At 47.6% G+C, this 15,954-nt stretch overlaps 1 protein-coding gene across 1 annotated transcript; it reads right to left on the bottom strand.

Moving 5' to 3' along the window:
• On the bottom strand, positions 1 to 5,786 carry LOC148017738 (uncharacterized). The gene is made up of 3 exons (XM_087661494.1): positions 3,329 to 5,786; positions 979 to 2,077; positions 1 to 881 (listed from the first exon to the last, which is right to left on the bottom strand). The coding sequence occupies exons 1-3, from the start codon at positions 5,482 to 5,484 to the stop codon at positions 291 to 293; spliced, it is 3,846 nt and encodes a 1,281-aa protein (XP_087517620.1). The 5' UTR covers positions 5,485 to 5,786; the 3' UTR covers positions 1 to 290.
• Between the last annotated feature and the right edge of the window lie 10,168 nt (positions 5,787 to 15,954).

The following is a 15,954-nucleotide window of genomic DNA, read 5'->3' as shown; positions in this document are numbered from 1 at the left end:
ATATTGTCAATAAAGTCTCATTATTCATGTTGATTCCGTTAAGGCTAGCGAGTTTTTCTTCTTGTTTGTGTAAGGTCTTGTCTTAGAAAATGTGGAGAGAAGGTAAGATTGATACTAATATGTTGTAACAGAGTTAAGAGCCGACTCTTTTCTTTGGAATTGTGAAGAAGATGCAAACAAGTCAAGGAAGAAGAACACTCGGTTATTTTCTTTAAAGCATGGAAGCCCTACTATAAGGTAAGATCGTTGCGTTGCGAGTGTCTCTCCGTTTGCTCGGTTGCTTGTTTGCCTCACAAGAAGAACATGGTGTCGCGGATGTTGGCGTGGACATCGATGATGGTGTGGGTGGCGGGGGGGTCGGACGAGGGGAGGGCGTAGGCGCGGGCGCGCTTAGCGGCCAGGTGGGCGTAGAGGACGGGGGCCACCAGGCTGACGGAGTGGCAGCAGCGCCCGAACAGGTGGCACAGCGCATACACCGCCTTCTGCAGGCCGTCGGAGCTGAAGCCATTGTCGTCCCTCAGCACGTAGTAGTGGCACGGCTTGCTCGTTCCCATGGTGCCCTGGTGGCTGCACATGTAGAAGTCGAAGTTCCTCGGGTGGGTGATGGTGCCGTCGACCACCGTGCCGGGCGGCACGTTGATCCTCTTCTTGTCCACCGCCGGGCTGTCGCCTCCACGCCGTTGGTGCAGCGGCGCCGTGCTGGATTTGCCCCGGCCGACACCGGCGCCGCCGCGCGGAGCCGTATCGTCCAGGAAGAGCCTGGTCCGGTGCCGCTTCTGCACCAGCACCATGGTCACCTTGGGGGAGTACTGCGTGTCGCCGCCCGCCAGCACGTGGGCGGCCTGTTCGAGGCCCTGCACGATGGCCCGGAGCTCCGAATCCTATGGCTCGATCAAGGTTTGTTAGGAGTCCGTCGATAAATAATTTATTTATGTCTACGTGAAGTGCAGACTAGTACTGAATGCAGAACCAGCTTACCCGCACTGTTTGGAATTGGCCCTCGCCGACGCCGTCCCGGAAGAAGAGCACGTGAATCGGCGGGCCGCCCTTCGTTCCTTTCATGTAGAGCTCCGCGAGCTGCCGCACCGACTCCGTCAGGTCCTGGATGATCTCCTCCACGCCCTCACCCGGCTGCACGCTCACCCGTGTGGCGTAGCGCGTCAGCTCCTTGTCCACGCTGCCCACCACCGCCGCGATGGACCTGGTCGTCCCCGGCGTCGCCGTCGACGGCCGCCCATGGGTCACGTCGGCACCCAACACCATCAGCGACTGGGCCGGCGACCCCGACCTCGACCAGCCGAACCAGCCGTTCACCTCGGCCGCGTCGAGCTTCACGTTCCTGCCGCCGCACTTCATGTTGATCTTCAGCAGCAGGTTCTGCAGATACGGCGATGTCGGGCTCTTCACATTGGTCTCAATGTCCAACTTCTCCTTGGTGACGCACTGCGTGAGGATGCCGACCATCTGGTCGGCCGCTCGCTTGACGAGCTTGTAGAGGCCGTCCCGCTGGTCCTTGAGGATAACGATGATGATCAGGGTGAGGCCTTTCGCCGCCCCTGTCTGCATGCTCTCCTTCTCCTCCGTGAAGACCTTCGTCAGGGCGTGGAGAGCCTGGTTCTCGGTCTGCGGGTTGCTGGGGCGCTCGATCGTCACGTACCGCTCGCCTCTAGTCGGCAGCACCTCCATGTGAATCATCCCCATGTTCTGGGCGCACTGATACAGGTTATTAGTGAATGGAGTCCCGGTCTGCCTAGCGGCAGTGCTCTGCCTAGTGCTCCTTCCTTGCGGCGCCGTCGAGCCATGTTGGTGGCCCTGTGGAGGTTCTCTATCCGCCAGATTCACCACCCGCCACCTGATCTTAGTATTAGGAGCCCACAGCCACGTCGTGGACATCCCTGACCCCGAGGGCGGCTTCCACCCCGGCGCAATCCACCTGCCCTCCCTTGGTGCGGGCAGCGGCTTGTCTCTTTGGTCGTTTGGGTTCTTGAGAACCAATGGCGGCGCCGGCAGACACCGACCTTCCACCTTCGTCATCTCATTGCTTACAGTAATGCCGAAATCTTGCACGTATGGTCCCCTGCAACACAAAATAATAGACTGTCAGTCTGGCAAGTGTTTTACAAAAATAATGAGACAACAGGGATCTAAATGGAAATCTTAGGGATTTGTATGGAAAGCATTATTATCACTTGCTAGAGCTACAGCTAACAATTTTGAAATTTTTATCTGGAAACTAAGGGCTAATCTAATTATAGCTTAGATTTTGTTGGTACTGTTAGTTTTTGACATTTTCACCTTGCTTTTCCTCGCGTGGAGATAAATATAAGGAAAAGACCATGGTTTGTGGTTTGCCACCAACCTGCTCATTTTGTTTGAAGTATGAAGAGATGGGAGGAACACCTAGTTTGGGAATGCCTAGAGTCCAAATAGGCACTTTGGTGGGCCACTATGGGGTAGGAACAAGCACTTGATAAGGAGGGGTTTGATGATCACATATCCATGAGGCTAGTCCTCTTTGGAGAAGCACAAGCCACAAGGCATGAATAAATAGTTAGTTGAGAATCCTTTTAGTAGAGGAGGACCACACCCTTAGGTCCCCTCCTGATTCCTGAAAGTTTTGTTTTGCCAACGGCTATGCTAGAATGCTCCTAGCGATGTTGGAAACATACGTTTTACGTTGTTTCAACCAACACCATGAGCACCCTATGAGCCATGCCACTATCTCTAAGACCAAGAAAGCCATCATGTACATAGGGGCTGCAAACTCCAAACAAGTATAGATATTTATTTAGCTTGCAAGAAGTTCTTAGACATTTTCCTACATCATGATTCATGATATTTATTTAGCGTGCAAGGAGTTCTTGATATTTTCCTAGGACCTACATCATGATTCATGACCTTCCCACTACCTAGGAAAGAGCAACCTGACACCTAGAGGCCAGCGTGTTACTTGTTAGGGGGATCCTTGTCCTTCATATAAGAGCTTTCTTGGAGCTATTGAGGTTGACAGTAGTACTACAAAGGAATAAAGCAGAGGTCAGTTGTACCACATCCTTAACATAACTAGACCTCGAAGTGGGTCTTGTGTATGACTCTAAAAGAGAGTTCTTTTCTCGGGATAGGGCATGGCTCCCAACTTGAAGAAGCTCATGATGGTGAGAGGGAGATCTCCATCCCTTCTTGCTGCGTTCTCCCTCGTATAGCTAGAAGATACACTGAAATCCAATCCCTCTGCGAAGAGACTCGACGGGTACACCGCTCTTCTTATCCTACCTACATATGCAGTGCTTCTTGCGTGATGAACTCTTCAGGCAAAAGAAACACTTGCCGAGCAGGATGTTTTTCAGGTGCCTGCTTCATGATGTCCGTAAGTTTTGCCCTGCGCTCGCCTGGGCCGATGATGCAGTGTTTCAGGAAATCCCTCTGCAGTGCGTTCACGACTGGCTCGTTGCGGCACCTCTGGTTGGGAGCCAGGTCGCAGAACTGGATGGGGAATCTGCCAGCTTGCGAGACGACGCAGGGCCAGTTCCAGTAGATGCCATGGCAAGCGCTGGGGTACCGGTTGGTGAGGTATTCAGCGACGGTGGTTGTGACCTTTTCTTTCATGACGAAGGTGTCATCGGCGGCGGATACGGAGGTGAGCTCTCGGACGGTTAAGACCTGCGAGCAGGCCCGGTGGTTTACGGTGAATTTGAGGCCGACGAGAGCCGTAGCCACAAGGGCGATGAACTTGGGATCCCACTCGCAGTCATACGACAGTTGCTCGGGGTAGCGCTGGTTGCGCACCCTTTTGAACCAGTACTCGAGGTAAGTCGGGAAGGAGCAATACCCGGGGGTGTAGAAGATATCAAGGCAGCGGTCCAGGGTGAGGGCGAGGCCTTGCTGCGTGTGCCGGATGGAGTGCGAGAAGCCCTCCCACATCTCCACTCCGTTGTCCAGTGGGAACTTGAAGTTCCTGCCCGGGTCGAAAAAGTTGCGCCCGAAGGCCACCAGGTTGCGCGCCGGCTGCTCGCTCAGCACCAGATTCAGCGCCATCAGGAACTCCTGCGGAACCGGCGGCAGGTCCTCGTCCCCCGGCTCCCGCCGCCTGTAGCGCGCTGCCCCGCCCTCCAGGTACGGCGTCGCCGACAGCTTCAGCGCCACGTGGAAGACCTGGTCATTGGGCCCCATCTGGATGTCGTTGTACAGGCGCTCGGTCTGGGACTCGTCGAAGAGGCGCTTCGCCGCGTAGAGGATGCCGACGCCGTCGAAGACCGGGTGACACCCCAGCTCCCGCTCGTACTTCGCCAACCACTTCTGCTGCACCTCTCGCAGCACGAACCCCGACAGCTCGCGCGGCGCCTTCTGCTGCTGCTGCTGCTGCTGGCTGCCTTCTCCTCCTGTACCTCCTCCAGCTGCTTCGCCTCCACCTCCACCACCTCCGGCTCCGCCCCTGCCTCTGCCTCCAGTGTCTCCCCCTCTGCCTCTGCCCCCAGCATCTCCGGCTCCGCCCCTGGCCCCGCCTCCCACCTGTCCCCCCCTGCCTCTGCCCTTACCTCTGCCTCTGCCCCCAACGTCTCCGCCTCTGCCTGTTCCTCTGCCTCCTCCGTCTTCGCCACCCTTCTCATTCTCAGGCCGGGGGGGCTTGGTGATTTTGACGCTGTACTGGTAGATAATCTCTGCGCACTCGCTCACCAGGAAATGGTTGGCTACCAGAGAGATGGCGTCCCCGGACTTGCCACCACTATCGGGGCGGCGGACTCCCGTCAGCGGGCTGGTTGGCCGAGAGGACGATTCCGGCGCCGCTGGTGGAGGGGCAGGCGAACCGGGAGCTCCCGCGCCGGTGGAGAGATATGAACCACCGGCTGCAGCAGTCTGCGGTGGCGCTTTGGCGGCAGCCGCCAAGTCGGTCTGTGGCGGCGCGGGAGACTGGAGGCTGACAGGCGCAGCCGGTGCTGCTGCCTGCGGTGGCGGCCATGCTGCTGCTGCCGCATAACTCACAGGTGGTGGCAGCCGTGCTGCTGCTGCTGCTGCAGCCGCATAATTCAAGGGTGGGCGCGGCTGTACTGCTGCTGCTGCCACATAATTCATGGGTTGTGGCGGCCGTGCTGCTGCCGCTGCAGCCGCATAACTCACGGGTGGAGGCGGTGTTGCCGCTGCTGCAGCCGCATAATTCATGCGTGGTGGCGGTGGTGCTGCCGCTGCGGCAGCCGCATAATTCATGGGCCCGGTAGATGTGCTTGCCTGCACGGTCGAGTACGTTCCTGATGCGCGTTGTTGCGATGTTGATTCCCCGCTTCCCCTTCGGCTCTTGGCAGGCGATACCGAACTCGATCGTAGCGATCGCGCTGGCGAGATGCCTCTCGACGTCGAAGCTGCTCCTCGTGAAGTCGATGGCGGCACAGAGCCTCCCGCGCGTCCTCCCCCTCTCTGTGCTGACTGCGCGCGGCGGCCGCCACCGCGACCGCCGCCGCCGCCGCCATATGTTTTTCCTCCTCCTGCCATCCTGCAGCCTCTTTCGAGCACGCCAGTGGCATACGTACGTGCAGCATTCACGTCCAGCGTTTGAAAAGATATTGGGTCTTTGTCAACTGACAAAGAACCGTCTAAACGATGATGCCCCCTCGCACCTTCGCGGCTTCAATGGCACCCTCGATCGATCCCTTCGTCCGAATCGGCCCAATGTTGTGTTCAAGCTGTATGAAACAAGGTCTATGCAACATGCACGCCAATGCGTACGGCGCCCGATGATCATCACCCTGCATGGGCCTCATGCAAAATCTGATTTAAGTTGCGATTGTTGACAGGCGGCACCCACAATAGCTGACCAACTTTATATAGATGCGATTATTGAGAGGCGGCAACCTTATATAGCTGAGCATGGAACTTGTATCTCAATTGAGATCTTCGATTACTCTTCCATAACTGTACTATCTCAGTCCAAACGCCGGCTGCTCGAGTTGGGTAGAGTGAACGGTTGTGGCAGTCAAGGCTCTTCCACTTATCCATCAATCAACACTTGCTCTAGATTGCATATCATTACATGTTCTCTTTCAGCATAGGAGGCGAAATGCAAGTTTGACCTGAGAGAGAGAGAGAGAGAGAGAGAGAGTCCCATGATATGTGTTTTCTACACGTGATGAAACTCTCTCATCATTTCATCTTGCTACCTAGTATCCACCCACTTAGCATTATGGTTCTCTTTCTAAGCAAGGACTTCTATTATAGATGAACGCACCACTAGTTCTGCTTGGACTTTGGATAAAGTGCCAATGGATTGCCAATTAAGGGAGGATGGTTATTCTCATAATTAATTATTTCCATTCATGCTTGTGTATTGGATTGCTATTGTGGTAGGTTGGCTCAATGATTTTGTGAAATAATGTACTAATATGTATGAGTATTATGAAATAATACTTAAACGTCATATAGGTGCTCTTTAAAGCAACGGCATAAACTTCCTTAGCTTTTCTTGAGCTTCCTAATATAGATTATACTAAATTTATGATCCTGGCATTCAATCCTCCATATAACATTGTTGAGGGTAATTTAGGCACCCACCAAAGCAAATTGCAACAAAGGGTATTGTTAAGTGGAGGGATAAAAAGGTAGTGGAAGTCACTTATATGAATTGAATAAGACTAGTCTTGTCTGTGCAGCCAGTCTTAGATAAGAAAATGCAAAAAAAGTTTATTAGAAATCATTTGCATGCTCAAGTCTAACTTCAAAGAGAAGAATCATGAGTATGTAGGGGGCTATCTCTCTCAAAAGCTTAACCAATGATAGACTAGGAAATCCAAGAGAAGAAGACAATGTTCTTGACCTACTTTGGAAATGTAGAGAAGTCTCTCCTCTTGCTCCACTTCCCACCAAGTGGCCATTATTTTTCCCTTAAAGGGCATTAAGTGCCTTTATTAGGGAGGCAACCATGTTAGCTACTTTAGGTGACACTTGGGCACCTCCCATGTGGGAGCAAGGTAGAAGCGAGTGAGGCCAAGAAAAGGTAGGAGATGGAGATTATGCTCAGAGCAAGAAGTACACATGCTATGGTGATAATATGGATATGGATTTCTTAGATACTACTAAACATTAGGAGGTGGATGTGTAGAATAACTAAGAAGCATTGTGTGAGAACATCAACAACTTCAATGGCATGCTCAAGTCCCCAATGGCCACCTTCTTCTTATAGAGGATCAAGAAACATTATGTAGACTCATCTCCATCTAGACTTGGTACTTTCTTCATGGCGAGGATATCGATGATTAAGGATGAATTTGCCCAATGGTTCCTACAATTAGCATACCTAGCTTGGGTGACACTGATACAATTCAAGTTTATGGGTGATAGTTTTCATTTTATGTTGGTCAACCCAACAAGAGAGGGATTTGATATTAACATCATTCCTTGCCTTCAGGGGCAAAGTTCTATGTCGATGCACTACCATGGTCACCGCAATTCTCCTCAAAGGACATCCTATTGCACTCCCAATCTAGATCAAGTCTAGATCACATCTCCAAGCCTACAAAATTGAGTGGATGGATAGCCTAGGTGAATCCCTTGGCAATTTTTTTGTAAATCCATCCTCCTAGAAATGCTACGGTATAGTCCCGGGGGGTCCACCTTATAGGCCTGTAGGTGTAGCACGTGCACTCAACAGGAGGGGGTTTAATATCAGTTTCACCTACAGATTTAAAATGAAAGAAGGGGGTTAAATATTGTATACTGAGAAATTAAAATAAGGGGTATTTTTATCCATAAATCTTCAAAACTAGGTTGTTAGTACACACACACACACACACACACACACACACACACACACACACACACACACACACACACACACACACACACACACACACACACACACACACACACACACACACACACACTACAAGGTATTATGGATATACCGACACGGCCTATCGACGCAAAAATCGGTATATGCCTCGGTATAAGTCTTTCTATACGTCTCGGTATGTGCGTCGGTATACAAAAATACTGAGGCGTATACCGAGACTTATACAGAGGCGTATACCAAGGCCAAAAAAAAGTCCTAACCTTAATCTTTTCCTTTTCTCTCTAGTGATGGGTTTCTACCAGTGTTCGAAATAAACTTATGTGCAAGAGCTTACAAAACCTATAAAAGCAAGAACTAGGATGTTTTTTTACTAAATTTCAAAGGCATTTTTTAAAAAATACACCAAACTCTCCCAACATCATATAACAAAAAGTACTATAAAATCAAGTCAAAAACAAACACGGCATCTTCATCATTATTGTAGTTAGAAAATTCATTCTATAAACCATACACAAATCCCTTTTTATAGAAAACCCCAGCCTGTGGTGTTACTCCAGGTCTTTGATTGCCTTTTTTTCTGTTTCATAAGAGGATTGATTTGGAATTTTGGACTGGAAACCATTTTGAGAGCTACCTGGATTTGGCAATTTTTGGTCACAAGGTGTTGATAATGGGCCTTTAGAAAGAGAGTCTGTACTTAATGTCTTGTGACTTCAGCAACCACACCATCCACACCTTCGACAACCCCCTCACCAACACTCCCTCACTCAACTCCACGCATGTGGGGAGGGTGCAGCCTTTAGGGCTGGTATGCAAGGCCTAAAATTGACGGTTGTTTTTCCTATCAAGGGCCATTTTGCCTGTCAAAAAAAGCAATGGAAAAATTTCTCTGTCAAATAACAACTCATGTTTAAAAGTTTTCCTGTCACTTTGACAAGTGTTGAAAAACCTTGCATGTCAATTGACATGCTCAAATGTATCAATCTCCTGTCATTTTTTTGTGTTATTAGTAGTAGTAAAGATAACTAGTCTAAGGAGTGGAGAGCAAGAGAATGTGTGATCTAGCAGTTGTTTGCAAGTCACTGTGAAATTTTATATCACTATCAAGGTCTCCTTTTGTAACACAAGAGCAGGTGGTTGGTTTTTTTTCAGAGCTGGGCTGGCTGTGCAACAGCCTGAGTATGAAACAGGAGTGGCTTTCAGTGGACAACATTGACAAGCGGAGCAACCTTTCTGTGCAGGAGTTTATCACAAACTATGAAGAACCGAATGAGCTAGTAATCATAACAGATGCATTATGTAAGTGGCCAGCCTTGATGAACTGGAACAAGGAGTATCTAGTGAGAGCAGCTATTTGAATCAGCCCAAGTTTACAGCTGCTTTTTTCCTATTTTTTCTTGCAGTGTAGCCTGCAATTGGTTCTATGAGCTCACCGCACGAGAGGAGAGGGCGTCTGACAGATTGGCAGTCCTGCATGGCTTGCCGAAGTTACAGAGTAAGCTGCCAAATCCAACCAAAGAGGCTGATGGAGGAGTATCTTGGAGTCCCTCACAAGTGTATGATAACTGTGATACAAGAGGGGGTTGTTCTGCTATAAATGAAGCTGTAGTTTCACAATGTACAAGCCCAATGCCACTGCCTGATGAGCTTGCAGCAGTAAGCCCAATGAGACCGCCGCAAGGATACCCAAGCAAAGGTCTTTCACAAAGAGCTTCTCCTAGAAGGTGGTCTGCCTCTCCTTTAAAAAAGGTTCAAGTTGGTCGATTTGGGAGCCGGCGGGCCGGGTCGGTCGTGATTCGCAGTATCAATTACTTTTCTGAACGCCAGAGTAAAGAGAGACACCATGTTATGGACACCAGTAGCAGCAGCGATGGTGAAGAAAAGGCTAAGAGCTGTACTCTAGATGAGCCAAACTAAGACTGATGGAGGAAACTCTAGAGCGTAGAAAAGCGGAGATGGATGCCCAAACAGCCAAGCTCAATGACAAAGCTCATGCCAAGGCTCGTGCTGCCAACCTGCTTGCCCTTTAGGCCAACTTGAGGGATATGCAAAGACTCCAGGTAAAGATCTGGCTGAATTTGTTTTGGCATGAGATTTTGTCCATAGATTCTAATGTGTTATGAATATTTGACATCTGTTGGCAGGAGGATGGAATGGTTGGGCATGGCAATCTTCAACCATTGTTGACAAAGGATTACTCGAGGTCTGATAGAAGTCTCCTCCCTTAACACCCCGAGTGGTGAAAGAGCAGGCATTGACACCAAAAGCTCATAGGGCAAAGAAGGCGGTGTATGCATCTCAAAAGAACTCAAGCACTCCTGGGAGCTCCAAACGAATAGTTTCCATCTCCCCTAAAACCACTCCTTGAGGAACTCTGGGGTAAGCCATTGGTCCAGAGGACCCCTAGTTCCTCAAATGCCCCTGAGAACTCTCTTTCCTCCTTGGTTCCTTGCTTTTCAGACCCGAAGAATGAAAACATAAAACCATCTCCAGGGAAGTTGTCGGGCTCTGCGATAGTGCTTTCCAAGGATGCTGGGATTCCTGCTCAACATCCAGGAGCAAGCAAGGCTTTACAATCAGGACCAAATGGCAGTGTACCCAAAAGAAGTTCAAGGGTAGAGAAGAAGACCCGACCAAGGCAAACCAGGCAGAGTTTTGTGACAGGTGAATTAACAGATCCATCTCCTATGCCTGAAGGGGAGGTCTCCCTCTCCCTCTTGAGCACTGAAACTGACATAAAAGTGGAGGCTCCTATCATGAGCAAGATAAGGCAAAGTTTTGTTGCTCCTATTCAGGAAATGAAGCCCTTTTTGCGCAAAGGATATGGCATTGGACCTGGTGCTGGGCCAGGGATTGCAAAACTGAAGGCCGAAGCAGTGAAGAGTTCTGACGAAGATGTCCCAGGAACTCCTACAAGAATTTCTGATGAAGAGGCTCATGCATCTGCAAGGAGCGTCATGGACACCAGCGATGGGGAATGCATTCCTGTGGAAGCCCCAGTTGCAGATGCTTCCTTATCTTCTTACAAGGAGGAGGAGAAAGGGAAAGCACAGACTCTAGAGCTGTCAGATGTTGATGTAACTCATAACTCAGATGGTGGCTTCTTTGCTGTATGCGAAGATGCCAAGGCTACTGAACTTTTGAAGGATGATAAATTGCCACACGTTGAGAGGGAGTGCCAAGTGCTACTTTGTCTCAACTTCTCTCTGAGAGTACTGGCCAGGTGGTGCATATTGCATCCTCAGCAAGTGGTTCTGCGTCATTTCGTGCTAATCTAGCAAGTGGAGAGCAATATGCGCCCAGAGTCTCTCCTATGAAAGCTGCCTCTCCGGCTAGCTCAAGTTTGAAGCGTCTAGGCGCTATCATTCCTGACTACTTCAGTCCCTCTGCTGCTACCCTTGTGGAGTCCCCAGTTGGAAGTCTTGCTTCTCGGGATTCTTCTGGAGTTCAGTATTCTTCTGATACGGATCTCACTCACTCACAAAAGAAGTTGGGCTCCTCTCAAAAGTCTATAGTAGTGATCGTTCCACCCAAAGAACCTGCAAGAGGTTTCAAGCGCTTGCTAAAGTTCGGTCGAAAAAGTCGCGAAACACCAGATATCATTGTGAGGGATGGTGTATCTGCATCTGCCCCTTCAGAAGGTGACGACGAACTCGAAGAGGTCAACAAGGAAGCAAATAAGCACTCCTCTAATATAATACTCCAAAAACTGAAGCTTCAAGAGAGGCTTATAAAAGATTATGGTAGTGGTAGTCATGCCAGTAACACAGACACAGGACCAGGTAAGCTCTATTGTTCACTTTACTGTTTGTATTATGTATTTCTTTGGTATAAAAGTTTCACAAGAATAAGTGGAGCCTAAGTGAAGGAGGTCAGTGGCAGTTATATTTTAGATTCCATCTTATCTTTTTCATTTTTTTAAAATGCAGACCTATCTGTACAAAGCTCCATTGTTCCATCTAATTTTAAGCTTCAATATGATCATGCTCATGGGAGTACAAAGCTCAAAGGTAGCTTCTTCTGTTGATTTGCATTGATAGCTTTCCACTAGACGAAAGTTGTGTAGCTGAACATATTTCTTTTTATACCTGTTACAGCACCATGATCATTCTTTTCTTTGTCGACTTTTCGTTGCTGTAAACTTGGGCTGATTCATGATGAACATAGACTTGATATTTTTTACACTGTTGAGCAGGAGCAATCTTCTCAATGTATTAGACTTTCTGAAGCGGCCAAATTCTGCTCAACTGGTATCAGGCACAAGAGACCGTGTAAATTTGCATGACAAGTTCAAGAGCTTGTATGTCCACATGTTTCCTGGTTCTATTGAAGAACTGGAGAGTAAAGCTGCAGCAAAAGCTAAGCAAAGAAATGCTGGCTCATTTTGGGACACAGTGATGGATGCCAAAGTTGGCAGCTTCAAATTTGTTTTCTGAAATGCAGTTTTTTAGTGACTGCTATGTTTAGGCAGGTAATACTCTCTACAATCTTCCTGGTGCATGGTGAGAAAACTAACATATTTGCCTTGAGTTGTATCATGTGATACCTTATTAGGTTCGTTGGCATGCAAAGTCAACTTTGTACCGATTATCCCATTTGCCTGCTGGTGGCATAAAAAAGTTCTCTTTGGTGCTCAAATCATATGCAAGGAAATATATTGAAGTCAAAAATTTATATTTAGCAGCCTCATTGTCTTCATGTCTTTGCCATGTAGTAGCGTATTATTTTTGTAGCTTCATACCCTAAATGCTGAGGGTGGTTGAGATGTGACCAAAATGTCAGTGTTGATACACTCGTCATTTTCTTAATGTTGGCCTGTACTTTGCGTCTCATAAGGACATGAAGAACTTTTTGCAATCTGAGTAGGGACTCCTGCTTTTTCGAGCTCTTGGCATCAAGGGTTGAACTATGGAGTGATCTCACAAGGACACACTTGCCTCTCTTCTCTATATGGAATGCTGCGCTTTCTTTATTATTATTTTTTTACTCCATGGCATGCCCAATGCAAAGGGCTGATGTGTTTCACCGCACTACGTTTTACAAGATGGACAGTTGCTTCTTATTGCTGTATTGGCCCTAATAGCATGGATTTCAACCTGCATAGGTGTTTTTCTTTGTCCTAATGAAGGTTCTCAGTCAAGGTTGGAAAGCCACTCTCTAGTTGCAGTATCAAATACATTTGACAAAGATCTGCAATCAGACGAGCCAGTTTTTTAGATTACTTTTGAACCGAGTGCTTTCAAGTGCCACATACGATGTTAAGGAAACTTTTCACATAAAATGTCTTCTCCATCCAGTGCCTCAAGTGAATGGGCCAGGACGATTCAGCAAAAGCCTTGACACATGTCCCATGGACAAGAATGGTCTTTCTCTGAATACCTAGCTAAGTGTCGTTGGAGGGTCCTTCGCTAGAAAATGTCTCTATGGGTTGCATTTAAAGGCTGTGTTAGCTTGGAACTAAGTGCTAGAAGTGGGCCTGAATGATTATTGCAGCTCTGACAATGTCTATCTTAGTACCCAAATGTGCTAGATTGTCACACCTAGCATAGTTCTGTTTTAAGAATTTATCAAAGCAAGGTCTTAGTGCCCAAGTGTGCCAGATTGTCACCTAGAATACGTCTATTTTAAGACTTTATTAAAGCAAAGTCTAGACTCATGCAAGCCCTATGCAGTCTGGCATTATGAAGTTGTGTAGCAGAAATGTTGAGAGTAGACCTGTTTTTTTGTTACTAAGCTATCAAATTTTTTTTTGGCGTCTTCCATCTTTCTACTAATGGACAGTTTTGTGGATAGAAACATTTGTGTAGCCGAATAGCATAATATTTAATTGTGGAAGGAGTGGTTGCACACATGGTCATAAGCCATAGTTGCCATGGTTTGAAAGCCTATGAGCCATGCGAATATGTGCGAAATAGAGTCATAAAATGATACTCTTACAAGGTTATCACACCAAATCAATATGGTGAAGCATGCAATACTGTCATTCTTTATTTATCTCTTCAAGTAAGCCTATTTGTGACTTCTGAGGGGTGTACCTATGGTTGAAGCTTGGCTCACCCAATGGTTCATGAAAGATTGGGTGGTTCAAGCAGTTAGGGTGTTCTTTTGTAATCCTCTCAAAGTCATGCCAATTTTGTCTTTTATGGATTGGAGAATATACTAGAAATAAAAAGATCGGATGGGTCTAGCAGACCTATTCTCAAGGAAATATTCTCTCCTTAAGTGCAGCTACTATTGTCCATCTATTCTTTGTCCCATTCTATTAGATGGGATGGCTATAATATACCTCTGCATGTGGTTCCAATTTTGACAACTACGCTCTTTTCTTTTTGTTTTCAGTTGTTTCCCACTTCAAAAGGGCATATGGTAGTGGTGGATCCTCATAGACATCTCTCAATTTTGTAGGTCTTACAAAGGCTGGTGCAATTGAGGCTATTAATACTTTTTTAACCCTTTATTCTTCCCAACTCCACCATCTATTTGTATTTTGATACTCGTCGTTGATTCTTCAAGCAAGAGTTCAATTGCATATCTAACACGTGTATTTTTTTGCATATTCATTGGGCATTTTGCTTTCTCAATCTAGAAACTCATTGAACACTTCTCTTCATAGTTAGGGACTTCTCTTCATCGGGTCTGGCAATCCACTCTTGCGTAGTACCAAAGATCTTGTAATGTAAATTATACAGGGAGGGGGGGGAGAAATGCATAAGCTTAAAATTTTAAAATTACAGGAGGGTTATTATAATATACCACAAAGATAACAGGAGGTATATATTAAATAGGGCAAAAAAGGTTACAGAGGGGTTTTAAAATATGCCTTTGCACGCACGTGATATCCATGATTTTGTAAGGTGGACCCCCCGGGATTTCATGTTCATGTCATGTGCATACACTTATCAAATAACTGGTTCACTTCTCGCATATTCACATTGCCTGACAAGTGGTTCCATCTCCATTGAGGGTGCAAACGGCCTCGAAATTGCGATTCGGCTGGATAGCTAGCTTATAGCATCGAAATCTATCAAATTGGCCTCTATCATGCTCTTTTTGGCTCTTGGTGTAAAATATTACACGGCGCAACGAACAGAATCTGAGAAAGAGATAGAGAGTACAAAACAGATAAGAGGAGAATCAGTAACTTCTTTAACTTCAAACAACTGATACAAAGATGGCTCTGTCCACCCGTGCGCTTCCACTATGGGAAGCTTAGATGGCGATCTAGACAGAAGATAGGTGAAGAGCTTAAGGCTAGCTGGAACAACAACTCTGACTGGGTGAAAGATGAGTGAGTGATGGCTGTGAAGGGGTTTAGCTTTTATAGCCTGCGAAGGTCGTTAGGTCGGCCTGTTGACGATCTACCATATGAGCCTCCACTAGTCGGCCAGGGAATATTCCCTTTACCATCGGGCCGGGGGCGCTGCCCCCGAACCCCTGCCTCGAGTTGCTACCAACTTAACCTCTCCGTCTAACCCAAAGATTAGACCCACAATGGTCACCTTTTTGCCATCCGGTCACATAGACCTCATCTGATATACAAGTCAGGACTCCACCAATGTCCGGGCTCACACTTAGCTTCTCCTCATAATGGGGGCCTTACAACTTTGAGCACCATGGATCATTGGTAGCACCTAATGAGGGTGGGGCATTGATCATATCCAACACCCCCCCTCAATGTCCACCCATAGGTGAACTATCTCCTCGGCCCAATGCCGAGTCTCTGAAGATGAACTTGAAGCAGATCCTTCGTAAGTGCTTTGGTGAAGATATTTGCTCCATTCTCCTCTGTTGGACAATAGACCAATTCCACTATCCCATCCTCCATCAAATCACGCACATAGTGATACTGGATCTCTATATGTTTGGTGCGTGCATGAAACACTGGATTTTTGGCAATGGCGATGCAACTTTGATTGTCACATCTCAGCACAGTTGGTTCTTCATCCTGCACTCCCATATGCCATAGAATCCTTCTCAACCATACGGCCTCACATGCAACAAAACAAGCTGCCTTGTACTCTGCTTCGGCAGAAGACAATACCATTGTTGGTTGCTTCTTACTAATCCAAGAGAAAATTCCTGAACCCAAAGAGAAACAATAAGCAGAAACTGACTTCCTGGAATCAATGTCTCCTGCCCAATCTGAGTCACAGTTCCCCACAAGAGAAGTTCCGAAA

Source organism: Lygodium microphyllum, chromosome 21 (assembly GCF_053477565.2).
Source record: "Lygodium microphyllum isolate KBCC chromosome 21, Lygodium_microphyllum_v1.1.10, whole genome shotgun sequence".
NCBI classification, from domain to species: domain Eukaryota; kingdom Viridiplantae; phylum Streptophyta; class Polypodiopsida; order Schizaeales; family Lygodiaceae; genus Lygodium; species Lygodium microphyllum.
The sequence above is the reverse complement of the archived record's forward strand: the minus strand, read 5'-3'. Positions and strand labels throughout refer to the sequence as shown.